A 26,790-nucleotide genomic window follows, 5' to 3' on the forward strand; every position below is an offset into this window, starting at 1 on the left:
AATAATTTTTGGGAAAGCCAATGACTTGGCGCCTTAATATCCAATCAAATCAATTGGACAAGCAAACAGTAACAGAAACAACAACACTGTGCGTGTCTGTCTGTGTCCATCCATCCACAGTCAATCCAACCCAGAACAGCACCGGCCCGAAGGCCAAGGAAAATGCTAGGTATCACCACCACCACCGCCCTCTCACCAATGGGTGTAGTGGGTATGGGTATGGGTTTCGCAGCCGCCACCGCCAAACTCCAGTCGCGTTTCAGAGTGTCGGGAGAGGAGGCCTTTCCGTCCTTTCTACCCAGAGAGGTCCACAAAATCAAAGACCCTTTTGCACGAAACTTGGCCACTAGGATTCACAGACTCCCCCTACAGGTTCACCTTCTTTCTCCCCCCTCTCTCCTCTCTTTTCTTTCCAATTTCTCTCTCTCTCATATCTATACTGTTATATATATGTGAGCACATGATTTGATTGGTGTCAGTGTGGGGTGGCTCCTATGTGACAGATTTTCCTGTTTTAAAATAAAAAAAATTTCATTCAAACTCGCGAGCAAGATTTGAATTCATTCAAATCTTGAGACAAGAAGCACATTATGAAATTAATTTTTTTATTATTTATTTTTATCTTTACTTATCTGAATTGTACACGCATGTGCCACTTATGTACATATATGTTTATTTTTCCCTCTTTGCGTACAATAATTTAGTGAGATAAAGAGAGTATTTGAAAATTTCTCTACACAAAAATTAGGGGTGAGCATGGACTGAATTGGTCCGGATTGGGAGAAAACCAGGACCAATCCGTTATCTACGGTTCCTGAAAAATTAAAACCAATCCAATCCGTTTACATTGTGAAACCAATCCGAACCAATCCGTTGAAACACGGATTGGATCGGTTTAGGACCACGGATTTAAATAATTAAATAACCAAAAAAATATAGACATTACATTTTCATTTGAGTGAAAAACCTGTAAACAATATAATCTGAGTGATAAACCTGTAAACAATATTATATAAGTAAACATCCTATTTGAAAACCTGTAAACAATATTATATAAGTACACATTCATTCCACTAGCATTTCCATTCCAATAGCAACTCCATTCCTGTAAACCTGTAAACAATACAAGTAAAAACATCCATTCCAAGTAAACAACATCCATTCCATTATAAACTGGAGCAAACATCCTCCATTCTAAGCAAACATCATCCATTCCAAGCAAACACACATCAACAATAGTAGTAGACATTACATCAACAATAGTAATAAGCATTTAGGTATTGTTTACAGGTCTATCATGTCTATCATTGTCTAAAAACTAACAGCAGATCCTAAAAATAAGCATTTAGGTGCAGGATGAAATTAAAAAGGAAACTCCAAGTATACAACATATGTTTGAAATTTTATTGATTAGGTATTTAGGGAAACAACAAAAGAAAGACAGTGAATCTTTTTGTCACTATTGTCACTACTCTTTCAGTTAAAGTGTTCCATAAACACTGATTTGTGCATCAATGGTTACAAACAACAGAAAATAGAAATACAAAACAGAGATGAAATCAGAAAAGAAAAAAAAAACAGAAAATACAAATACAAATAGAAAAAAAAAAAAACAATCGATCTAAAAACATAATAAAAATAAAAACATAATGAAAACATAAAACATAATAAAAATAAAAATAAAAATAAAAACAGAAAAAAAAAAAAAAAATCTCCTACTTACATTTACTGAATCCATTGTAGATGACATGAACAATCGATCTAATCTGCAATGGATGATCTGGGAACCCATTTCAGAGTGTTAGAGATTAAACCTATTTCAGAGTGTTAGAGAGAGAGAGAGAGGAGCTCACCGAAAGAGGAAGACAACAGCTATAGCTATCGATCTAATCTGAGATGGATGATCTGGGAACAAATAAACAAAAATAGTCACCGATCCCAGAGAGAGAGAGAGATGAGAGATGAGAACACCGAGAGAGAGAACTCACCGACAGAGAGAGACGAGCAGCAGCACACCGATCTGATCTGAGATGGATGAGAGTGTGAGAGAGAACTCAGTCTGAGATGGGAAAGAGAAGAGAGACAGACACCATCGATATACAGACCTGAGATGAGAGTGAGAGGCGTGAATGAGTGAGGTGAGGCTGCTGGATTAGGTTTACACTTTAGTTTTTATATCATATAAGAAATTATATGGTGTGGGAAGGTATATAGTATAAAAATATAGATTATTTCTAGATGGTTCGGATCGGTTCCAATCCGGAACCGTGGGGTTCAATCCGGAACCGATCCATGGCCTACGGATTTTGAAATTTTCAATCCGGAACCGAACCACGGATTGAAAAAATCAATCCAAACCTATCGGATTAGACTGGACCGGATCGGATTACGGATTTTACGGATTCCTTGCTTAGCCCTAACAAAAATAGGCCAAGCTGTTACAATTACAAAAATGGCTAAGAATGTGACCAAAATAAATTATGCTTCTACATTCTGTCTCTGTCTCTGTCTCTGTCTCTGTCTCTCTACAGCCAAAAGGATATTATAGTGTTGGTTTTTGTGTAATGTTGTTGTCCTTCGCTTAGTACAAAGAAATAACGTTTTAATATCTATATAATAGTAATGTTATACATAATCATGTTTCTTACCTATTTTTTCACTCGTAAAGGCAAAGTGATGGGGGCACATCAATAAATACATGTGATGAGACTCTCTTTGACATGTGTCTATAATGTGAAAATAGGGTAAGAAAAGAGATTTGCCGTTTTGGGAACTTTCATAAAAAGCCACGTTTTTTATCATTATCCAAAAACGTAAGTGGCCAAAAACGCAAAAATTGGTTTGGGAAGGACCAAAAATGCAAGTGTAAAATTACAAATTAGGACCTATGACAAAAAAATAAAAAAATAAATTTCTTATGTTGGGTAAGGGTATTTTGGTCATTTTAATTTGATTTGCCATCATAAATAAATATTAAACTAAAAATCAATAAATCAACTTTTTACTAACTTCTCAAATCACTTTCCAAAAAGTTAAAAAGCTTGGTAAAAAGCCAAAATTCAGTTTTTTACCAACTTTCCAAAACACCTGAGCATTTTCCTTTTCCTATATATGTAACTGACAGTGAAAGAACAACCATGAAAATGTGTGCGTTTTGCCTACAAGACTTGAGATATGAACTAAAAGTTATAGGGGAAATTACAAAAAAAAAAAAAAAAACCAGGGTTTAGCGCCTTTTTCAATTTAAATCACAGGTTTCCAATTTTGAAAATTTGTACCCTACCATTCCACTCGTGTTGTAATCCCATCCCCCCGTTCATCTCGTCGTCGTCACCCACCGCCACGCCTTGTCGTTGCTGCCACTAGTCCTATCATCACCTTCACCGCTTTCACTGCCATCTCCTTCTCCCTTCTGCAAATCTCCACTCTCATCTTCCCTTCAACAAATCCTCACTTTGATCAATGTCTCTCTTATGGTTCACCATTGTCCTCACTTTTGCTCCGGCACCGCACGCGTAGTCCAACCATTGCCCCCACCTCGCCCCGCCTCTCCACTGACACAACCTCCACTGCGCAGATCTGGATCAAGGTTCGGAGTTGATCCTCAACAAGGTTCCATCGACATGCCATAACGACAAGGTGGATTTGGAGTTGTCCGATTAGTGACGCAGAACTCTCTCTCTCTCTCTCCGCCTTCTTCTCTTCCTCCTCCTACTCTCTCTGATATACAAGTATTTAGCTTCAAATGTATGTATATGTGTATGTGTATGTATGTGTATTTATATATTTGTATGTGTATGTATATGTATACAAATCTGAACCTTTTGGACCGGGGTTCATGGATGGTAAGCACCACTTAGTTTATGTTTATGGTGTTTTCTGCTAAAATGCGCCTCACTTTTACAGTTCGTTGTTGTTGATTAGAGTTTTTTGTTATGTTGTTGTTGATGATAATGATGACGATGATGAATATATGCTGTGATGATGATGAATCTTTGTTTGCGGAATGATTTTAACAGCAAGTGAAGAAGCAACAGATTGCAAGAATAGATCTGTTCAAATATGGTGGAAAATTGAACAGATAGACAAAAAATTGGATAGACAAAAAATTAGACAGATAGGATTTTATTTGGACAAATATTTAAATAAATAAACGAAATTTAAATTGAAAAGGTTAAAAAAGGTGTCTTTTGCCCTAAATCGTGATGATTAGGGCAATTTTGGCGCCCAAATCAATCTTCCGTTAACTAATAGAGACGGAGATGGACGGGGAGATCGGATTGCAACACGAGTGGAATGGTGGGGTACAAATTGTCAAAATTGGAAACTTGGGGTTTAAATTGAAAAAGATGCCAAACCTTGGGTTTTTTTTTGTAATTTCCCCAAAGTTATATAAGAGCTACAACGTCTCTGAATTTTTTGGACATAAAGAGTGTGACATCCTGCTAACCAGAAGCCTATACAACCCCTACAAGGAAACAAAATGATTAGAACAATAAAATCTAATAAATGAAAGCAAAAACTTAAATAATGGATTTCGAAAAGCCATTGGTTTGCTACCTTTTGAAGTGATTGTAACACGATCAAAGAAGCTCAGTAAGATTTTCTACCTAAAATATTGAAGACCATCAAATTATACTTGTTATATTTTACAATTTAAGGAGGATCTTGATCAGTCATTTTTCAATCAAAAATTAATTTGTACTAGAATTCAATTAAGTAGAATAAATAGCTGTTCATGTTAAACATGATTTTAGTTCAATTAATTCACACATTTTGTAGAAGTATCTATTTATCTTTTGTTCATGTATTGTCAAGGTTCATGTATTTTTTGATTCATGTATTCATGGAATGAATGTTTCTAGGAAGATTTATGTATGGTTCATTGGATGTAGAAGTTGCATTTATTTCTAGGCTTGTCCATTGGAGCCTATAAATACCTCATGTAACCAAATTTCCTAAGCAAGTGGAATCAAACATTGAGTGTTCAAGAATTCCTCTTCCATTTGAACGAAGTGGTATCAAAGCCACTAAGTTTGTGGTGAAGAAAATGGTGAATGGTTTGATGGGATTCCAGTTTCCCTGGCTTTTGAAAGATAATTACGACAATTGTTTGATTCAGATGAAGGCCTTGCTTGGATCACAAGATGCTTGGGAGATTGTGGAGGACAACTATGTGAAGCCACAAGATGAGTCAAGTTTGACTGGCACTCAAAGGAGGCCTTGCAAAAATCTAATAAGAAAGATAAGCAGATCCTTGTTATCATCCATCAATGTTTGGATGATTCTTTGTTTGAGAAAGAGGCTAATGCAACCACTGCAAAGGAAACATGGGAGATTTTGCAAAATTCTTTCAAAGGATGACAAGGTAAATAAAGTTCGACTTCAAAAACTTGAAATTCTTCGAATGAAAGAATCGGAGTTTGTTTCAGACTATTTGTCTGGAGTATTGGTGATTGTGAATCAAATGAAGAGATGGAGAAGATTTACCAGATGTTTGTGTACTGGAGAAAATTCTTCACTCGTTGCAACCAAAATTTGAACATATTATGGTGGCTATTGAAGAGTCAAAGGACTTGAAGTCTGTGATGGTTGACTCTTGGGATCCCTACAAGCTCATGAGGAAACGCCAAAGAAAAATTCAGATGAGATGGTGGAACATGTTTTGCAAACAAAACACTCCTTTAGAGGACATGGTGAAAGATAACATAGATGTGGAAGAATACAAAGAGGCTGGGGATGATCACATGTACATGGTCAAGGAAGAGGTGAAAAAGTTGGTTGTGGTTCATTTGTCAATGATTTAGAAGAAAGAAGCCAATCTTCATCATCAAGATCACATGGAAGAGGAAGATCTAGAGGAAGATGAAACTTTTCAAAAGAGGCTAAATTCTCTAGAAACACTTATGAAAACCAGGTGCGTTCAAGGCCAAAATGAACACAACAGTGAGAACCACGATGTGTTAGAAGATATTTTGTGTGAAATCTATTGTCTTGGCTTACACAAACGGCTGAACAATTCAAGGCATCGCGTCCATTGGTTAGCCAGTAAGTCCGATAGGTTATCACTAGGGAAGGATCAAAGCCGAAAACTACCTATCCTGATGCAAGATATTTTCGACTTATACTCTTTCGTTAAGTCTGTGGTTCATTTGTCAATGATTTAGAAGAAAGAAGCCAATCTTCATCATCAAGATCACATGGAAGAGGAAGATCTAGAGGAAGATGAAACTTTTCAAAGAGAAAGGAACAAAGGTATGATAAGTCTTAGTTGAATGTTATAGTTGTCACAAACATAGCCATTATTCTTGGGAATGTCGAGATCCTACCAACAATGTTGAAGAGAAAGCTCATCTTGTTTAACAAAAGGATGAGGTAGTTGAACCTACTCTGTTGCTAGCCGTCAAAGACAATGAAGAATTAGGAGCAAATCTATGGTATCTTGACAATGGTGCAAGTAACAACATGTGCGGCGACAAAAACAAATTTGTGGAGCTTGATAAAACTTGGAGAGATCAACGTACTTTTGGAAACTTCTCGAAAGTTCCAATCATCGGCAAAGGTACAATTTTAATTCGTTTGAAAAATGGAGATCATAGAATCATGTCTGAAATATATTTTGTGCCGAAAATGGAAAGTAGTATTTTGAGCTTGGGTCAACTTTTAAAAAAGGGTTACGAAATTCACATGAAGGACGGTACTATTTCCCTGAGGGATGAAATGAATAATTTGGTGGCTAAAGTTTTAATGACTTGAATGTTCTTGTTGAATCTTCAAACATGCATTGCCAAGTGTTTAAATGCAAGTGTGAAAGATAAGTATTGGTGTAGGCACATGAGGCTTGGACACTTGAATTTTGGAGGACTAAAGTTGATGGCCAAAATGAAGATGGTACATGGATTACCTTTTATCAACCATCCAGACCAATTATGTGAGGGGTATCTATTTGGCAAACAATTTTAGAAGTCCTTTGCAAAAGAAGCCACTACAAGAGTAATGGAGCCACTAGTGTGTTGTGCATATGGATGTTTGCAGTGCAATTAAGCTATTGTAATTTGGTATGGACAATTATTTTCCTACTTTTCATTGATGATTTTAGCAGAAAAAACATAGGTTTATTTTTTGAAAGAAAAATCCGAAGCTTTTGGAGCTTTCAAAAAATATAAGGCATTGGTTAAGAAGCAAAGTGGCTATGCCATCAAATATTAATTCTAAAATATAAAAATACAAATATATAATATTTTAAAATCTCATCTGCATCATTTTCCTCCACTTGAAAAAATTCTTCCTCGAGTTTCCATTGCATCAAATAATTTGAAAAACTTTACGTCTGCATCCTTTTTATATTTAAGGTTAATCTTTCCAAAATAAATATATCTATGACATTATGACTATTCTTTACACAGACTCATGGACTTGATTCCAAGAACATCATATGCAATTCTTGTTTCCTTGCACTTGTAGCCAAACAAATCTTGACCTCCTTTGTTGATGCTTGCCGATTTTTTTTTTTTTTTTTTTTTTTTTTTTTTAATTTTAGAATCAATTCCTGATAAAAATTCGTTGACTTTTAACTCATCAATTTTTGGAACATCATTAATAATTGATGGTTCTTCATCAAAATTGGTGGCTTATTCCAATCCACATAAGGATATGGAATGATATTTGATGTTGAATGGCCACTCAATTGTAGCCATGACTCTCCTACCCCTTTATTTTGGCCTTGTGAAAGGGTTAGTGGTAACGTCAACCAAAACCTCTTCCTCCTCCTAAGTATGGAGGTTTATCAAAAGTTTGCAAGGTCGATTCGTAACAGCTAAGGTGACCACTTGGTTGGCCTGTATTCCAAGTGCCTCCTTAATTTGTTCAACTCTATTTTTTGATTGTGCATCTCGTGCAGTGTCATCCTAAGAAGCACGGACATGGACATGGACATGGACATGGACACATGACACGACATGGACACGCGAACACGTAAATTTTCAAAAAATACAGGACACAACACGTTGGGGACATGTTCAAAACGTATGTTTTTATATTTTTATTATGTGTATTTTTAAATATCTAATATGTATTTTATGTCAAATATTTAATTTTACTAAATTTATCAGCCTTAGATATGCTATTTTAGTAAAAAAATTAAAAATTAAATTTTTTTTTTTTTGAAAAAAATAGTACTCAACTTGTTCTTAGAATGTCCCCAGTGTGTCCTTAACGTGTCCTCAACATGTCCCTTGCGTGTTCTCAGCGTGTCCGCAACATGTCCCAACGTGTCCAAAGTGTCCTAGCGTGTCTAACTCTTTCCAGCATGTCCGACACATGTCCAGAGTGTGTCTGTGTCTGTGTCTGTGTCTGTGTCTGTGTCTGACACGTGTTGGACACCTGTATGCAACCTCCAGAGACGTGTCCGTGCTTCATAGGTGTCATCTCTCTCTCTCTCTCTCTCTCATATATATCTCTTTGATAGCGGCATATCGACCACATGGTGAAGAAACCCACTCTGCCCGCTAGTTTTTGCCTCTGCCCATCGTTCAAGTGAGAGAGAGGAGGGAAAGGGTTAGGGTTTGTGATCTCTTGATTTGAGAGAGAGAGAGAGAGAGAAGATTTGATTTTGAAAATAACAGATTTTTTTGATATTCATAAATCATACCTTGATTTTACGAGAGAGAATGTAGAGCCATAATGGCATAGACAAAGATGCAATCAGACTTTATTGATTTTATGAGAGAGAATGTACAGTCATAATGGCATAGATACATATGCAATCAGACTTTTTTTGTTATGTTAGCAATCACATATTGATTTTATGAGAGTGTAGAGACATAGTGATACAAATCAGAGCTAAGTAGATCTTCTTTTTTTTTTTTTGATACTGACGTAATCAATTGTTGATTTGACGAGAGTGTAGAAAATCATGATAAAGATAAAGTATATTATATATACAACATAAGCTTGCCACCTATATGGAAAAAACTTAATTAACTATTAAAATTTTGTCGGTTTAGGTTAAGCTGGTGAATTTCTCACAGACTTGGTAGACCAGCGGTCACCCAAAAATTATACATTTGTACCCGCAACCGACTTGCTATTGGGTCGGGTGGGTTTGACAGGCCATTTGGGTTTTTGAACACCCCTAGCTTTGGTACCAATTGATGTAGGGAAGCATATCAGAAAGAAGATGAAATTGCAAGATCGATCCACGAACAAGTTCGAACTAGTTATTCTCTCTATAAGAACGAAACAATATTGAGAAAATTCCCGATTTTTATTAATCAATCATAAACTGTATTACCCTAAGGTTTACATCTTTATTTATACTAAAATAATTCTTGCTAATCAAGAAAATCTAAAAAAGAAAAGATATATTCTTATTAGTCAAGAATATTTAAAAAGGAAAATATTAATTCTTGTTAAACAAGAAACATAAAATAGCAAAGCTAAATGAGAAAATATAATAATTATATACTATTTGATACTAAACTATAATATTTCTAATCAAATATTAATTCCGAAAAATAAAAATAAAAATATATAATATTTTTAAGGGTAAATTACAAACACACCTCTTGAGGTTTGCTTAAAATATAGATTGCTTCCTATGATTTGGGAAATTAAAAATGCCCCCTTTTCAAAAAAATTTTTTTAGCAAAATTAACTTAAAAAATGAAATTCCTAGCTGCTCTCTAATACAATAATAAAATTACTTGAATTATTAATTGAAATAAATTTCTAACATCATTTAAAACTGTTACTTGACTTGATGATTTATTAATAAAAAGGGTCATTTGTTATGAAATCAGAAACTTCAAGGGGCAGGATGTAACTTCCAAAACCACAGGGGACAAATCGTATTTTAAGCAAACCTCATGGGTTGTATTTGTAATTTATCCTATTTTTTAAATCTCATCTGCATCAGTATACAAGGTAAAGAAGAAGGCAAAGGGAGAGATAGAAAGATACAATGCAAAGGGTTATAGTCAACGTGTTAAGATTGACTACAATGAGGTGTTTGCCTCTGTTGCCTGTTGGAAACCATAAGGTTGTTGATTTCACTTGCTACACACAACAATTGGAAAGTTTATCAAATGAGCGTGAAGTCTGCTTTTTTTTTTGATGTGTTTCTCAAGGAAGTGTATATTGAACAACCTATGAGGTATATGGTCAGAGCCCATGAAGATACAATTCTCAAGCTGAAGAAAGCATTACACGGAACAATCCTCAAGAGCATGGAATACTCGGATTACAAGTACTTCATGTTGAATGCTTTGACTAGATGCCCACATGAGCATGCTCTTTGCTATAACGTGAGTGGAAATGGAGATGTCTTGGTTGTTTGCTTGTATGTGGATGATCTTAATTTTACAGGAAACAATCTAACATGTTTGAGGAATTCAAGAAAGCAATGGTTCTGGAATTTGAGATGACTGATATTAGATTAATGGCATACTGCTGGAAATTTGTGTTAATGCATATAATAAGATAGTGGCATATGATAGTGGTGTTGGTGGTAGATAGTGGCATGTATAGAATATGATAGTGGTGTTGGTGGTAGATAGTGGCATGTATAGAATATGATAGTGGTGTTGGTGGTAGATAGTGGCTTGTATATAATATGATAGTGGTAGATAGTGGTAATATATAATATGTAAGTGGCATATAATGGGTTATAATGATGTTTGTAATATCTCCTATATAAGGAGTGTCATTTGGTCTTGTAAAATAAGAAGTTTTGAATATAACAGAAATATATTCCTTCTTCCTCATATTTTCGGAGTTCTTCTTCCTCATATTTTCTAAGTTGGTATCAGAGCTACAAAAAACACAGCAGCCCTAAAACCGTCATAGCCATGTCGGAAGTCACGTCCGAAACCACTTCAACCCCTGCCGCTGCCATTCCGGTGAAAACGTCAAACTCTCACTCTGTCCAAATCACCACCATCCGCCTAAATGGTGATAATTTTCTCCGCTGGTCACAATCTGTCCGGATGTATATCCGTGGGCAAGGAAAGATCGGTTACATCACTGGTGACAAGAAGGCTCCTGCTGTTAATGATCCGCTGTTCGACAGTTGGGACGCTGAAAATTCCATGGTTATGACATGGTTGGTCAATTCCATGGAGGAGGATATAAGCTCTAATTACATGTGCTATCCTACTGCACAAGAATTGTGGGATCATGTTAGTCAGATGTATTCTGACCTAGGAAATCAATCTCAAGTTTTCGAATTCACTTTGAAGTTGGGAGAGATTCGTCAAGGAGATGATTCCATCACCAAATATTTCAATTCGTTGAAAAGGTTGTGGCAGGATCTTGACATCTTCAACACATACGAATGGAAATCGGTTGACGACTGCAACCACCACAAGAAAACTGTGGAAGACAGCCGTATTTACAAGTTTCTTGCCGGCCTCAACATTGAGTTCGATGAAGTGCGAGGAAGAATTATTGGCAGACCTCCTCTCCCATCCATTGGCGAAGTATTTGCCGAAGTCAGAAGGGCAGAGAGCCGAAGGAGCGTCATGCTTAAGAAAAAAGGTACTGGTGAATCAATTGAAATTTCTGCTTTAATTAGCGATGCTGCGGCCAACAAGGCTGCAAATTACCAGCGCAGGTTTGATGATAAGCCACGGGTCTGGTGTGATTTTTGCAACAAGCCTCGCCATACACGCGAAACGTGTTGGAAGATCCATGGCAAACCTGTTAACTGGAAAAGCAGCAAACAAGGAGAGAAGAATCGTGGCTTTCCTACCGCTAATGAAGCCGATTCAGGTCCCTTCAACAAAGAGCAGATTGATCAACTCTTAAAGCTGATAAAATCCAACTCCTCATCCGGTACTCCTAGTGTTTTGTTGGCACAAACAGGTAGAAATCCTAAAGCCTTCTCTTGCCTAAACTTCTCTCCGTGGATCATAGATTCCGGTGCCTCCGATCACATGACTAGTTTTTCCCATTTATTTAGTACCTATTTCCCTTGTTCTGGTCATGACAAAATCAGAATAGCCGATGGTAGTTTTTCACCTATTGCAGGAAAAGGATTTATTAAACTAACTGAGAAAATTAATCTCAATGCTGTTCTTCACGTCCCCAACTTAGCCTGTAACCTTTTGTCTGTCAGTAAACTATCTAAGGATTCTAATTGTCGTGTTACATTTTTTGAATCCCATTGTGAATTTCAGGACCAGAACTCGGGGATGATGATTGGGCGTGCTAGGATGCTTGAAGGTCTTTACTACTTTGATGAAGTACCTGTTAGTAATAAAAAAGCTCAGAGCTTTAATAGTACTAGTTCAATCTCTGTTCGAGAAAAAATAATGCTATGGCACTATAGGCTAGGACATCCTAGTTTTCTTTATCTGAAACATTTATTTCCAGAATTATTTAAAGGGATTGATTGTTCTTCTTTTCATTGTGAAAGTTGTATTTTTGCAAAATTTCATCGCTCTACTTATTTGCCAAAACCTTACCAGGCTTCCAAACCTTTTTATTTGATTCATAGTGATGTTTGGGGCCCTTCTAAAATCACTACTCTTTATGGTAAAAGATGGTTTGTTACATTTATTGATGACCATACCCGCTTATGTTGGATTTATTTGATGAATAAAAAATCTGACGTGAAAAATTTATTCACAAATTTTTACAATATGATTGAAAACCAATTTCAAACCAAAATTGGTATTTTACATTCTGATAATGGAACAGAATATTTCAATGAGCAGTTGGGTGAGTTTTTGGAAAAAAAAGGGATTTTTCATCAATCTACATGTCGGGATACCCCTCAACAAAATGGCATTGCAGAACGAAAAAATAAACATCTACTTGAAGTAGCACGTGCTATAATGTTTTACATGCATGTTCCTAAATATTTATGGGGTGAAGCAATTTTAACAGCCTCTTATTTGATAAACAGGATGCCTACAAAGGTGTTAACATATAAAACACCTTTCGATTGTCTCAAAACTTTTTTTCCTGACACGAGGTTGTTTTCTGATTTACCCGCCAAAGTTTTTGGATGTACTGCCTATGTTCATGTTCCTAGTCAATTTCGTTCAAAACTTGACCCCCGTGCTATAAAATGTGTTTTTTTGGGTTATTCCTCAAACAAAAAGGGGTATAAGTGTTTCGATCCTCAAACCAAGAAATTTCATGTGAGTATGGATGTGTCATTTGTGGAAACAAAATCCTATTTCCCCAACACTTCTCTTCAGGGGGAGACAAGTGGAGTAGAAGACCGTTTTTGGGATATTTCTATCCCGCTCCCCAATGTCATTTATCCTACACAAAAACCACATCTGTCTGATAATGATCACTTAGGAGAACCAAGTTCTATGGTGCCTAGTCAAGAAGATTCTTGTTTAGGGAGAGAAGTACTACAAAATGAACTAAATCCTAAGCTTCAGGTTTATACTAGGAAGCGATTTCATCTGAGGAATAATGACCCGAATGTCCATCCTAATGACCCGAATGTCCACCCGAGTTCTGGCATCGAAATTTTAGGTAATCCTATTCCTTCTATTTCCGACCTTGATGTTCCTATAGCAATTAGGAAAGGTGTCCGAAATTGCATTAAACATCCTATTGCAAATTACCTCTCCTATCAAAGACTGTCTAAAAACCATAGAGCTTTCACATCTAGGATTTCACACTTGTTTGTTCCAAGGAATATACAGGAAGCATTGGATGATCCGAATTGGAAATTAGCAGTCATGGAGGAGATGAATGCTTTAAGGAGAAGTGGTACTTGGGAGATAGTTGATCTACCCAAAGACAAGAAAACAGTTGGGTGTAAATGGGTGTTTACGATAAAATGTAACGCAGATGGAAGCGTTGAGAGATACAAGGCGAGACTGGTGGCTAAAGGCTTCACTCAAACTTATGGGATCGACTATCAGGAGACGTTTGCTCCTGTTGCTAAAATAAATTCCATCAGAGTACTGTTATCTCTTGCAGTAAATTCAGATTGGCTTCTACATCAACTTGACATTAAAAATGCATTTCTCAATGGTGATCTTGAAGAGGAGGTGTTCATGAGCCTACCACCGGGATTTGAGCAGAGACTTGGAAGCGACAGAGTATGCAGATTGAACAAGTCATTATACGGACTCAAACAATCACCAAGAGCATGGTTTGAACGCTTTGGGAAGGCAGTTATCAGTTGTGGCTTTTCGCAGAGTCAAGCAGATCACACAATATTTTATAAACATTCAAAAAACAGTAAAATTGCAATTTTGATTGTTTATGTTGATGACATCATTTTAACTGGTAATGATGAAGCAGAGTTAGCAGCCCTCAAAGAGAAACTCGCAAAAGAATTTCACATTAAGGATCTGGGAGCCCTCAAGTATTTCCTCGGAATGGAATTTGCAAGATCCAAGGAAGGTATATTCGTTAATCAAAGAAAATATGTTCTTGATCTCCTTGGAGAAACAGGTATGCTTGGTTGTAAGATGGTGGAGACTCCGATCGAGCCTAACTTGAAGTTACAAGCTGCTAAGGCTGAAGAAGTCAAAGAGAGGGAACAATATCAGCGACTTGTCGGGAAATTGATTTACTTGTCTCATACGCGGCCTGATATTGCCTTTGCAGTCAGCATGGTAAGTCAGTTCATGCACTCACCAGGGGCAGAGCACTTTGAGGCCGTTTATAAGATCTTAAGATATTTGAAAGGAACTCCAGGGAGAGGCTTACTGTTCAAGAAACATGGACATCTTCAAGTTGAAGTATACACAGATGCAGACTGAGCAGGAAGTGTTACAGACAGGAGATCAACATCCGGATACTGCTCCTTTGTAGGTGGGAACCTAGTTACATGGCGGAGTAAAAAACAGAATGTGGTAGCTAGAAGTAGTGCAGAAGCAGAGTTCAGAGCTGTTGCCCATGGAATCTGTGAAGTAATGTGGATTAAAAGAATTCTTGAAGAATTAAAGCTTTCTCACCCGACACCTATGAAGGTCTATTGTGACAACAAAGCAGCTATATCTATAGCTCATAATCCAGTTCTACATGATCGCACAAAACATATAGAAGTTGTTAAAATCCACCTCACCTCACCTACTTCACCCACTTAAACCTACTCCACTAAACCTAACCCACTACACCACTACCACCTTACCTACTCCACTAAACCTTCACCCACTTAAACCTACTCCACTAAACCTAACCCACTACACCACTACCACCTCACCTACTCCACTAAACCTAACCCACTACACCACTACCACCTCCACTTCACCTACTCCTCACCTACTACACACTCACCCTCTCCTATATATAGGAATCATTGTAACCATAACATTAATATCAATCTTGTAATACATCAACATATCAATCAATAATACATCAATTCTTACATGGTATCAGAGCTATAGGTTAAGCTCTTGGTGCTCTTCGCCTTCTGGCGGGCGGCAACTTTGCCTTAACCGCCCGCCAGACCTCAACCAATTGAAACCTCCAACACATACCTCCTCTCCAATCACCGCCAATAATCACCAATATTGCTATTGCCGCAGCCTTCACGTGATGGACAGAAGGATTTACAGGTTAAATCTTCTGCACCTGTTCAGGCCTTCACTCCCTCAGTTGCACCAGCAAACTTTGCTTAGGCCACCACCTGGGCTATCAATGCCTCCTTCCATGCAGCAGCCGATGCAGTATTCTGGATTCAATGCCCCATTTCCAACTGGAGCATCTAACTTGCCTGGTTCAAACTTACCAGAATATCCTTCTCCTCTGCTTCCTGTTACTACCAATTCCCTCAACTTGGCACCTACATCTTTTCCGGCATCAACTTTGCCATCAATGCTTCCTCCTGCACCTTCTATCACACTAGCTCCTGAAGCATTACCTAGTTCAATCACAAACAAGGCTCCTAGTGCTGCCCTCCCTACAGCAACTCTAAATGCTAACTTGCCTTCTCTTTCTCCTTTGGTTACATCAAATCCAGATACAAATGCTGTTATACCACCAATCTCCAACAAGACTAATGCAATCTCTGGTCCAACTTTGCCATATCAAACCATATCTCAACCCATATCCTCTATTGTTGGGAGTCTTGGGACATCCAGTTCAAGTCAGACTGAAACACCAACACCTTTACTTGTAACCCCAGGTCAGTTGTTGCAGTCTGTACCGGCTGCAGTTTCTTCATCTCAGTCTTCACAAACAGCTCATAAGGATGTGGAGGTTGTTCAAGTATCATCATCAGAACCGTCAGTTCCAGTTCCAGTTCCAACAGAAACTCAACACACAACCCAGGGAGGTGTTTGAGGGGTTGTTTGGTGTTATTCGCAGTCCCCCGTTTGATTTCAAAATCCATTATTTTTATTTATTTTCTCCAAACCACTTTCCTTATTTCCCCATCTTTCATTTTGATTTCAAATATATTTTTATTATTTCTTTCTTTAGTTTTCTTTCACATTATTTTTAATCTTTTTCAAATTCCATTCATACCATATAGCTTTGCACACCAAACCATAATTTATTCATCTCAGGGATCAACCCCGATCACAATTTTACACACACACACAAAAAAAAAAAAAAAAAAAAAAAAAAAAAAAAAAAAAAAAAACCAACAAACAAACAAACCACCACAACACACCCGCACCCACAGTGGGATTTTTCTTCTCTACTCTGCTGCAGGTCTCTTCTTCTTGCTTTTCTCTTGGGTGTCCCTTACCGGCGCTGCCTCCATACTACCCACTCCACCGAGCACGTTCACTCCACCCTGCTCCTCCACTACAGCATATGGTGGACCTCCAAATCGGAACATCACGGTAGCCTTCCGCTTCAGCTCCTTGTTTTCCGCCTTCAGCACACTTATCTCTGCTCGCGCATCCTTATACATGCGCTGGAGCAGAGCCAATTGGCCGTTTAAATGCTGCACCTCATTTGTCCTACTCTGCAGCCGGTGCGACAAGTTTGTGACTGCCGTCATCGTCTCCACACAGGACTTCAAAGTATACTGATTGGCTTCAATGTCAGTTTGCACTGCCATTTTTTGCTCAACAGACCGCATAGGAAAGTTCAACGGAGCAAACCCTGGGGCGCTTGGTTGAGGTTCACTGGCCCCCGCACCAGTTATCTCTCTTGTTGACTCGTTAAGGTCTGGAAAGAGAGTGAGCAGACTACGGGAAGACGAAGCCATTTTCTGGACAACAGAGTGTTACAGAGTGTCTCTCTCAGAAATCTCTCTCAGAAAACAGAGTGTTACAGAGTATCTCTCTCAGAAATCTCTCTCAGACAACAGAGTGTTACAGAGTATCTCTCTCAGAAAACAGAGTGTTACAGCGTATCTCTCTCAGAAATCTCTCTCAGAAAACGAAGAGTTTTTCAGAGTTTTTCTAGCAGGTTTTTGTCTCTGCTTCCAAGCCTCAGCCTCCGCTTCGGTTTATAAAGACCATGACAAAGAGGCCGACACGCGTTCTGTCGATCACGTGCATCGCCGCGTGTCTGGCGCACCTTTTGATGGCACGCCTTTTTATGGATTGGGCACGCCTTTTGATGGCACGCCTTTTTATGGATTGGGCACGCCTTTTGATGGCACGCCTTTTGAAAGATTGGGCACGCCTTTTGAGGGTGCGACTTTATAAGGGTCCGACAAGACTCTGTAAACTGTCCCGACATTGATTCCGGTTAGCTCCTTTATGGGTCCGACAAGACTCTGTAAACTGTCCCGACATTGATTCCGGTTAGTTTCTACAAGGGTCCAGCAAGACTCCGTAAACTGTCACAACATTGTCTGCTACAACGGTCCGACATGACCCCATAAACTGTCTTCTACATCGGTCTGACACCGCCATCCAGTGTCCTCTACACCGTTATGACACCACCATACAGTGTCCTCTACAACGTTATGACACCCCCATACAGTGTCCTCTACAACGTTATGACACCTCCATCCAGTGTCTTCACCAATGGTCTGACACGACCATACAGTGTCACCTATCCTCTTTTATTTTTATGTATTTTCTTGTTTTGTTACTCTCTCCAAACTCAAGTTGGTTAGTTTCTATCCCCCTTGAGTTTGCGGGGGGCTGTTAAAATCCACCTCACCTCACCTACTTCACCCACTTAAACCTACTCCACTAAACCTAACCCACTACACCACTACCACCTTACCTACTCCACTAAACCTTCACCCACTTAAACCTACTCCACTAAACCTAACCCACTACACCACTACCACCTCACCTACTCCACTAAACCTAACCCACTACACCACTACCACCTCCACTTCACCTACTCCTCACCTACTACACACTCACCCTCTCCTATATATAGGAATCATTGTAACCATAACATTAATATCAATCTTGTAATACATCAACATATCAATCAATAATACATCAATTCTTACAGAAGTGGATAAACATTTCATCAAGGAGAAAATCAATGCTGGCATAATCTGTATGACCTACCTTCCAACAGGTGAACAATTAGCTGATGTGCTAACGAAGGGACTACACAAGAAGCAATTTGATAAGTTGACTAGCAAGCTGGCTATGGAAGATATCTTCAAACCAGCTTGAGGGGGAGTGCTGGAAATTTGTGTTAATGCATATAATAAGATAGTGGCATATGATAGTGGTGTTGGTGGTAGATAGTGGCATGTATAGAATATGATAGTGGTGTTGGTGGTAGATAGTGGCATGTATAGAATATGATAGTGGTGTTGGTGGTAGATAGTGGCATGTATAGAATATGATAGTGGTGTTGGTGGTAGATAGTGGCATGTATATAATATGATAGTGGTAGATAGTGGTAATATATAATATGTAAGTGGCATATAATGGGTTATAATGATATTTGTAATATCTCCTATATAAGGAGTGTCATTTGGTCTTGTAAAATAAGAAGTTTTGAATATAACAGAAATATATTCCTTCTTCCTCATATTTTCGGAGTTCTTCTTCCTCATATTTTCTAAGTCATACTATCTTGTCATTGAAGTCACGCAAATGGAGAATGGCATATTTATTTCTCAAGAAGGATAAGCAAAAGAAATACTCAAGAAATTCAAGATGATTGATTACAAGCTTGTTAACATCTCCCGTGGAATGTGGAGTCAAGCTTACAAAGCATGAAGAAGAGAAAGTGGATAGAACACTTTTCAAGAGTCTAGTTGAAAGTTTACGAAACTTGACTTGCACAAGACCAGATGTTCATCTTGGAGTTGGATTGGTAAGTTGTTTTATGGAAGCACCCACAATGACTTACTTTAAGGTTGCGAAAAGAATTATTCTTTATGTTAAAGGAACATGATTTTGGTTTGTCTTATTCATCTTCAATTGAATTCAAGCTTGTTGGTTATTGTGATAGTGATTCTGGAATCTTGGATCATAGAAAGAGCATTACTCTCTTTGTGTTTTTCTTGGGAGATACAACTTTTACTTGGAGTTCAAAGAAGCAACCGATAGTAGCACTTTCTACGTGTGAAGCTGAGTATGTTGATGCTACATGATGCAATTTGGCTAAGGAATTGGATGATGGATTTGAACTTAGCACAAAAGGTAGCAACGAAGATCTTGGTTGATAACAAGTCTGCAATCGCTTTGGCCAAGAACCCAGTGTTCGATGATTGAAGTAAACATATTAATACAAGGTATCATTTTCTTAGAGAATGAATTGCAAAAAAGGAGGTGCAACTCAAGTTCGTGAAATCTCGTGATCAAATTGCTAACATATTCACAGAGTTGTTCAAGTATGAAGACTTTATCAAGTTTTGGACTATGCTCGGGTTACTAAAAATCAAGTTTAAAGGGGGGTGTTAAAATAGTTAACATGATTTTAGTTCAATTAATTTACACATTTTCTAGAAGTATTTGTTTATGTTTTTGTTCATGTATTTTTTCTGATTCATGTATTCCTAGAATGAATGTATCTAGGAAGATTCATGTATGGTTCATTGGATGTGGAAGTTGCATTTATTTCTAGGCTTGTCCATTGGAGCTATAAATACTTCATGTAACCAAATTTCCTAATCAAGTGGCATCAAACATTGAGTGTTCAAGAATTCCTCTTCCCCTTTTCAATCTTTCTAGCATTTGTGTGATTTCTTCAATTTCCAGTAGTTTAGTCCAGCTATCAAACCACAAGGATTATGAGGCAGAGTTGTGTTGAATTAGAAATTAGTTCTTAAATTAATTAAATGAGCGTTGGTTGATTCACTATTATACTAAGAACTCAAATTGAAATTAAAATAAGGGCAAATTTCACTTTATCCCCTAAGGTTTAGGCTATGTGTGGTTTAACCCCCCTCCCCCCATATGTTTGGAAATAAGCACATAGCCCCCACGTGGTTTGTGGGCTGAAGTGCACCGTTAAATACCGTTAAACATTCCGTCCAATTTAACGAGTGTGAAACACATGGCAAATATAAGAGGGTTATATACTCATTTTCAAATTTTAAGAGGGTAAATTGTATATGAAATAAATCACAGGGGATAAAGTGCACTTTGCCTTCCAAACAAATGATGAAAATATATGGCTATTTAAGTGTTTTTCATTAAATCGTTAACGGTCCTAACAGTGCATTTCAGTCCACAAATCACGAAGGGGTTATGTGGTCATTTTCAAACCTTAACGGAATAAACTGCACATGAACCAAACCACAGGGGGTAAAGTGAAGTTTGCCTTCAAAATAAATTGAGTGAAAGCAGAGTAAATGGTGTTTCAATAATGAGAAAACATGCGGGAAAAAAAGAAGAAGAAGAAGAAGAAGAAGAAGAAGAAGAAGAAGAAACAAAATAGCCTGAAGGCTGTCTTTGGCCGTCCAAGCGCCTAGACCCACCTTCTGAGTAGTGGTTCCCAAAAAAAGCTCTCTTTGAATTTCAGGTTCTGCCCTTGGCTACCTAAGTGCTCAGAGTCACTGGCCGAACAATAGTGACAAGAGGAAATCTGCATTTTCTGAGATTTAGAGTGGGAATAATCCATATACAACCCTAATTTGTATTAGACTAGAAAGACCCCACAACAACAACAACAAAAAAAACTTATTGGAGGGGTTGTTCAACCTTGGAAGAGGAGGCTACAGAGCAAGAAGAGGTGATTCTCGAAGGTTTTCAATGTCGTGTACATCAAAGACTATGGAATTCGTCCATACCTTCTTCTCTTAATTATACCTTAATCAAGTAACTAGGGTTTTGTTTGATTTAATTTGGATAACAATTAAACGTTTTAAGATCTTCTATTCAATAAAAGTTTTAATTCAATTTATGTATCCAACTTCTATGATTTTGAGTACATAGTTATACAGTGGTAATATCTACATGCACATTGAAACTGGCAGATGAGTCATAACCATGCTTGTGGTGTTTCAATGCTATACATAGATTGGATGTCTGCCTTTTTACTGTTTTAAACCATCAACCATCTCTTCTCCTGCCAATTTCATGCTTAACGACACATTCGCCTACGAAAAGTACAGTCTATATCTCTCACAATGCATTTATAAAATCAGTTAGAAGGAGTTGATAGAACTTCATATGAATTGCATAGATTGTTGGATAGCTTGATATACATTGTTGGGCCCATCTCCTATCATGGTATCAATCTTAGGTTGGTGGGAGGGTCTTAGGTTCTAGTCTCTCCATTTGCATTTGGTCTCCATTTGTATTCTTTATCTCTTGTTTGCATTCTCTCTTTTTTCTATGTATGGATGTTTGCATCTACACGTGAGGGTGTTGGATAACTTGATATACATTATTGGTCCATTTCCTAACAGCTTAACCTTTTGGGACAATTGGTAACTTAACATAGACATGTTAACTTACTGGTTTTTTGACAATCAGCAGCAACTTATCTTCACATCTGTTGATTCAATGAGTTCTGAAGCTTTGATTTTGAACTTTACAAGTTTTCATCTATATAAAAAGACTATGTTCCCTAAATTTGATAGTTACCATTTTTCATTTTTTTGGAACTCATGTGACTAACTCCAGACTTTGGTAGCCAGCGCAGCTTAGCTTCTCAGAGGGTTCTATCATGAGCAGTTGTGTGAAGCCATTGCTACAAACTGACACAAATCCAGTGGTTCTCCTTCACGGTTTTGACAGGTCTGCATTCTGTGAAATACATGCCACTCTTCTGAGAAAAATCAATTATTTCTTGTGTTTCTGCAGTCCATTACTTCTTATTCTTCAGTTCCTGTTTAGAGTGGAGGTACACACTTCCACTGCTTGAGGAAGCTGGTTTGGAGACCTGGGCGTTGGACATTCTTGGTTGGGGCTTCTCCCATTTAGGTTTGTTTTTCCCATCATTTTATTTTATTTTTTCTTGATAAAAAAAAGTCTATTGAAGAACTCATCATGAAGGGATGCTGCCTGTATGTGTATTTAACAAATCCTAAACAGGCCCATACATCAACTTACGTACCCTCTTTTATATGTTGAATTATGTTTTTCTTTTGCATGTGTTAGAAAGGCTTCCTTCATGTGATGTGGCCTCCAAGCGTGATCACCTTTATCAGGTACCTAATTTCCTGCTGCTTGAAGGATATCTACTGTTTTTTTGTTTTGTTTTGTTTTTTGTTTTTTTTGAATGTGTGTAAATCAAGCTCTATTGATTTCTATTAGCGTCCAATAAAACATAAAGCAAAAGGTAGCTATCTTAATTGCTGTTGCTGATACTTTGCTGTCATCCCTAATTCTGAAGAGTAAATTGGTTTTGTTTCATATTTCATATAGTTTTGGAAATCCTACATCAAAAGGCCAATGCTACTAGTTGGACCAAGCCTTGGTGCAGCGGTTGCAATTGATTTTGCTGTCAACCATTCAGAAGCTGTAAGTATTTTCCAAATGCACCATAAATCCAATTGGGGAGGCTTACTAGTTGCATCTCGATATAAGTTAGTATAGTTAGTGCTAGTAATTTATGTTTATGGCTTACCATAGGAGGTTCTGCACTTCTACTGCACATCTTTCAGGTTGAGAAACTGGTTTTGATTGACGCAAGTGTTTACTCAGAAGGCACCGGCAACATGAGGAAGTTACCCAAGGCAATAGCCTATGCTGGGGTGTGCATCTCTATCAATAATTCTTTCCAGTTGTTAGATTGTGTGATGCTGGTGCTTTCAGATGGTTTACATTACTCGGTGATAATAATGTGTGATTGCTTTTATGTAATTGGGAATGTGAGCTTCATCAATTAGTTTTATCTATAGAGGATTACTATCTCATGATTAATTGCTAGCCACGTAAACTTGCAATGCTAATACTTATATATATATATATATATATCTTTTCCTAATATCATTCTCCATGTCACATCTAGTATCAGAGAGTGAACAAATCAATGCATTTAAACTTCTTCCAGGCTGCATTTAGGTGGTTTGAACTGCATCTAAAATGACTTCCTCTTTCTCCCAGTCCCCCTAGTGGGTGACCAGAGCAATCTTTTTGAGCCATTTGCTTTAGGTTTCATCCCTAAAAATAGAATTTCCGAATTTTAGTGCACCTTGGATTTATTGTAAGACCAGGTGATACAAAATAAATCCTATATCGTTAGATTTCTCACCTTCAATTGTAAATATGCTACACCATACAACTGATAGGAACTTTTACATTTTTGCATCTCTGGTCTATCTGAGCATTATTACTTAGTGCATGATAAGTTGCTATAACATGATTAGTTTGCAGAGTGAACTGTCACCTAACAAATTTACGAGAGAAAAAAAGGCCGTGTAATTTATCATGACCTTGTGAAATCTAGCTCTATTTCCAGTCTTTAACTCTCAAGTATACACCAAACTGAGTTAGGATTGACTGCTAGATATCATGCGTAATAGTGGAGAAAATCTTTGTAATTGAGACACTACATTCTTCCTGGTTTTCCTGAATAAAGTTATTTTGTCATACACTAAAACATACCATTCATTCTATCTACATCTTTATCTTCAGCTATGACTATCTATATGGTACACTGTAGCAGTGCCAGCTAAAATATCAAACTTTTAGCAAAGATATGGCATTTCATGACCTGGAAACACATTTAGACTGCTGTTTCCCTGAAACCAGAGGTAGAAAGGAATAGAAAATTTAAAAAACATAAGCATATCACTGAGTTTAAAATCTGTGTGTGTGTGTGGTGATAGTCAAGGTGATCAAATATTTCTTTTCATTGAGGCAAGAATTTTAAGATGCTTTTGAAAAATAATAAACAAGCACTCTGAAAAGAAAAGCAATTAGATGGAGTTCCTTTTTTAAATAATTTTTTGTTTGGTAAGATATTTAGTAAGTGTTTGGGATGCACTAAAAATGTGCAATTTTTTTGCATACATACATTTATTTGGGTCACATCAATCAACATCTATAAACATCTCCTCTTTATTTTTCTACTCACTTTCTTAACTTTTACACATCTTTTTTTTTTTATAAAAAGTCAAAAAGTGCACTTAATTAGAACATCCCAAACCATCCCTTAGTGTTTAAGCCTTTCTATATATGGCTCTTTGCTGCTGCAACCCAACAATTATGCATCTGCACTAATATGATCACGTAAGCTTGTGTTTAAGTCAATGTTTGTTATCTTTTTGGACATATCATATACTTGTATATTATTGTTTCTCATGAACAGGTTTATTTGTTGAAGAGCATCCCGCTGCGGTTATATGCAACTTTTTTGGCCTTCAATGGCTTACCATTTGGTACCTGCTTAGACTGGACTAATGTAAGTGTTTACTATAATAGTTAGTACCAAAAAATATAATACAGTGTTGACATGTTTATAGTTGCTTTTTTTATGTTTTTTTGGATCTCATGCTGTTGTCTTTCTGTGTGGTACTAGGTGGGTCGTCTACATTGCTTATTGCCTTGGTGGGAGGATGCTACTGTGGCTTTTATGAATAGTGGAGGTTATAATGTGAGCTCCCAGATCGAACAGGTAAGAAATTTTTTTGCTATTCTAACCAAGAACTATTGATTGTCGTTGCATTTTGTGTATGAAAAACACAAGTCCTGTGGTTCAGAAGATGTGTGTATTAGACTATGTTTACATGGATCGTGTTTGTTGGTGTAGCCTTGACTTGCAATTTTTATATTATTGTGGCAGACAAAATATCTTGACATATATGCGGAAGGCATTGAAATTGGAAAGAAGTATGTGCAAAGGCCCTGATTAAGGGTTCCACACTGCTTTCTTTCATTTCTTTATTGTCTGCATAACCAATTTGGCCATTTTGATGTTCCTCTTCTTTTGAAACAGAATTTCAGCTTAAAGTCTGGCAGAAACCTGTTTGCTAAATATATTTCAAATATATCTTTTTGTGCGTTCAAGAACGTAATTTTGTTAGGGCACTCGTTTATTGTCACTTCCAGCGGCTGCTATTTTTAATTTGACCGACAGAAATATATAAATGGCATGTGTCCTGTTTTAAGCCAGCATTTTCTTGGTTTGAGCCAACATTTTCTTCCAGCAGCTGCTGTATATTATTGATTTATGGATTTGGAAAGAGGAAAGGAAATGGTAAGGGAATGTGAATGAAATGAAAGTTAAAATTTTTCTTCATTTTCCTCATCTTTTCCTTTCCATTTCCAAATCCCTACCCAAATCTATGATCCGAACGCAGCCTAGGTGTACATTTATGAAATAACATTAGACTAGAGTGGCTGTATTGTTTAAGCTGAAGACATGGTAAGAATCTGTCACAGGCCTGCTGTTTGTGTGCTGCACATTTCTTAGTTCGTCTGCATGGATTGCCTCTCTTAGGACACTATCATATGCATTCAACTGTTTGACAAACATAAAATGCATATTCAATAATAAAATTTTGGAAGTGACATGCAACTATAGTAGTTCAGCTTTGGTTTTAACCATGGTTAAAGTTAGGATCCTAGAGGGTCTCGTGGGTATGATCAAAATTGTAAGATTCGACTTTCCATAAAAAATAAGGTGAAAAATTACCAGTAATTCAAATAAGGTGGAGAATATTCAGTCCAATTATTCTACTTGCGATACTGCTATAATGTCGATTTTACTCGGCAGTCTAGGATCGTAGGATCAATCCTATGAAAAGGGTCGTGATTTTGTTAACCATGGTTTTACCTCATGAAGAAGGTGGAGACAAATTCCCAAACAAAGGCCTAAACTTGAAGTATGTGTATATGCCTTGGATTTTAATTTTAATTTTTTTTTTCTCTCTCTCTCTTTTAGACTTTCTGTGCTATTGACCATTACACTATGCAGGTAAAGCAGAAGACACTTATAATATGGGGTGAAGATGATCAAATTATCAGTAACAAACTCGCAGTGGTTAGTACTTTCTTGAGGTTTTCTGGTTATAGGCTTGAGTTGGAAATACAGCAAAAGATAAATTAGTCCTCTATTTTTGTAATTTGTAAAACATGCTTGACGAAGAAATTTGCTCATATGTTACTTTATTCTATTCAATGAGATAATTTACCACCCTCAAGTTTATGTATCTACCTTTTGATTGTTTAGTAGCTACATTAACTGGGATTAACTGATTTCTGAGGCTCTTTTGAATTGTTTAATGCAGAAGTTGCACTGTGAACTGCCAAATGCAATAATACGCCAAGTGCCAGATTGTGGCCATATCCCACACGTAGAAAAGCCCAGTGTTGTTGCTAAGTTGATTGCGGAATTCAGTTGTCAAGACGATTGCTAGTTGGAAGCTAATTGTGCATCACAGTATTGGAGCTTTACTCTCTGTTTTTCTGTTTAAATTATCTTGATCTTAGTTTGTTGGTTGCATTGCATTCATTGCCTTTTGATGATTTTTCAAATTTGAAACCAGTGACAATTTTATGCACTATATATACCAATGATGATTTTCCATTA

General features: G+C 37.2%; 1 protein-coding gene across 14 annotated transcripts; it reads left to right on the top strand.

Moving 5' to 3' along the window:
- Positions 1–26,790, top strand: LOC114283860 (alpha/beta-Hydrolases superfamily protein). Of its 14 annotated transcripts, none has more exons than XR_014344228.1 (11): positions 1–372; positions 6,168–6,255; positions 22,116–22,235; positions 22,413–22,462; positions 22,680–22,775; positions 22,919–23,125; positions 24,568–24,660; positions 24,778–24,873; positions 25,975–26,083; positions 26,176–26,241; positions 26,489–26,790. XR_014344228.1 is itself a non-coding variant. In XM_082894290.1 (11 exons), the coding sequence occupies exons 2-11, from the start codon at positions 19,570–19,572 to the stop codon at positions 26,615–26,617; spliced, it is 963 nt and encodes a 320-aa protein (XP_082750416.1). In that variant the 5' UTR covers positions 18,487–19,176; positions 19,315–19,569; the 3' UTR covers positions 26,618–26,790. The 14 variants fall into 14 exon arrangements, 13 of the variants coding, with proteins under 13 accessions (XP_082750413.1, XP_028082549.2, XP_082750414.1 ...); XM_082894290.1 differs by lacking the exons at positions 1–372; positions 6,168–6,255; positions 25,975–26,083 and adding exons at positions 18,487–19,176; positions 19,315–19,597; positions 21,950–22,049 and having other exon boundaries at positions 22,138–22,235; XM_082894294.1 differs by lacking the exons at positions 1–372; positions 6,168–6,255; positions 25,975–26,083 and adding exons at positions 18,501–19,176; positions 19,315–19,597; positions 21,955–22,049 and having other exon boundaries at positions 22,138–22,235.

This window comes from Camellia sinensis, chromosome 11, assembly GCF_055761805.1.
Source record: "Camellia sinensis isolate YWXY chromosome 11, ASM5576180v1, whole genome shotgun sequence".
Classification (NCBI taxonomy): Eukaryota; Viridiplantae; Streptophyta; class Magnoliopsida; order Ericales; family Theaceae; genus Camellia; species Camellia sinensis.

Coding starts and splice junctions, on each gene's coding strand:
- LOC114283860 (XM_082894287.1), top strand. CDS start 163: ATGCTAGGTATCACCACCACCACCGCCCTCTCACCAATGGGTGTAGTG. Junction 6,256..22,115: donor TCAAAGAGAAAGGAACAAAG/GTATGATAAGTC, acceptor GTGTTTCTGCAG/TCCATTACTTCTTATTCTTC. Junction 22,236..22,412: donor TTGGGGCTTCTCCCATTTAG/GTTTGTTTTTCC, acceptor TGCATGTGTTAG/AAAGGCTTCCTTCATGTGAT.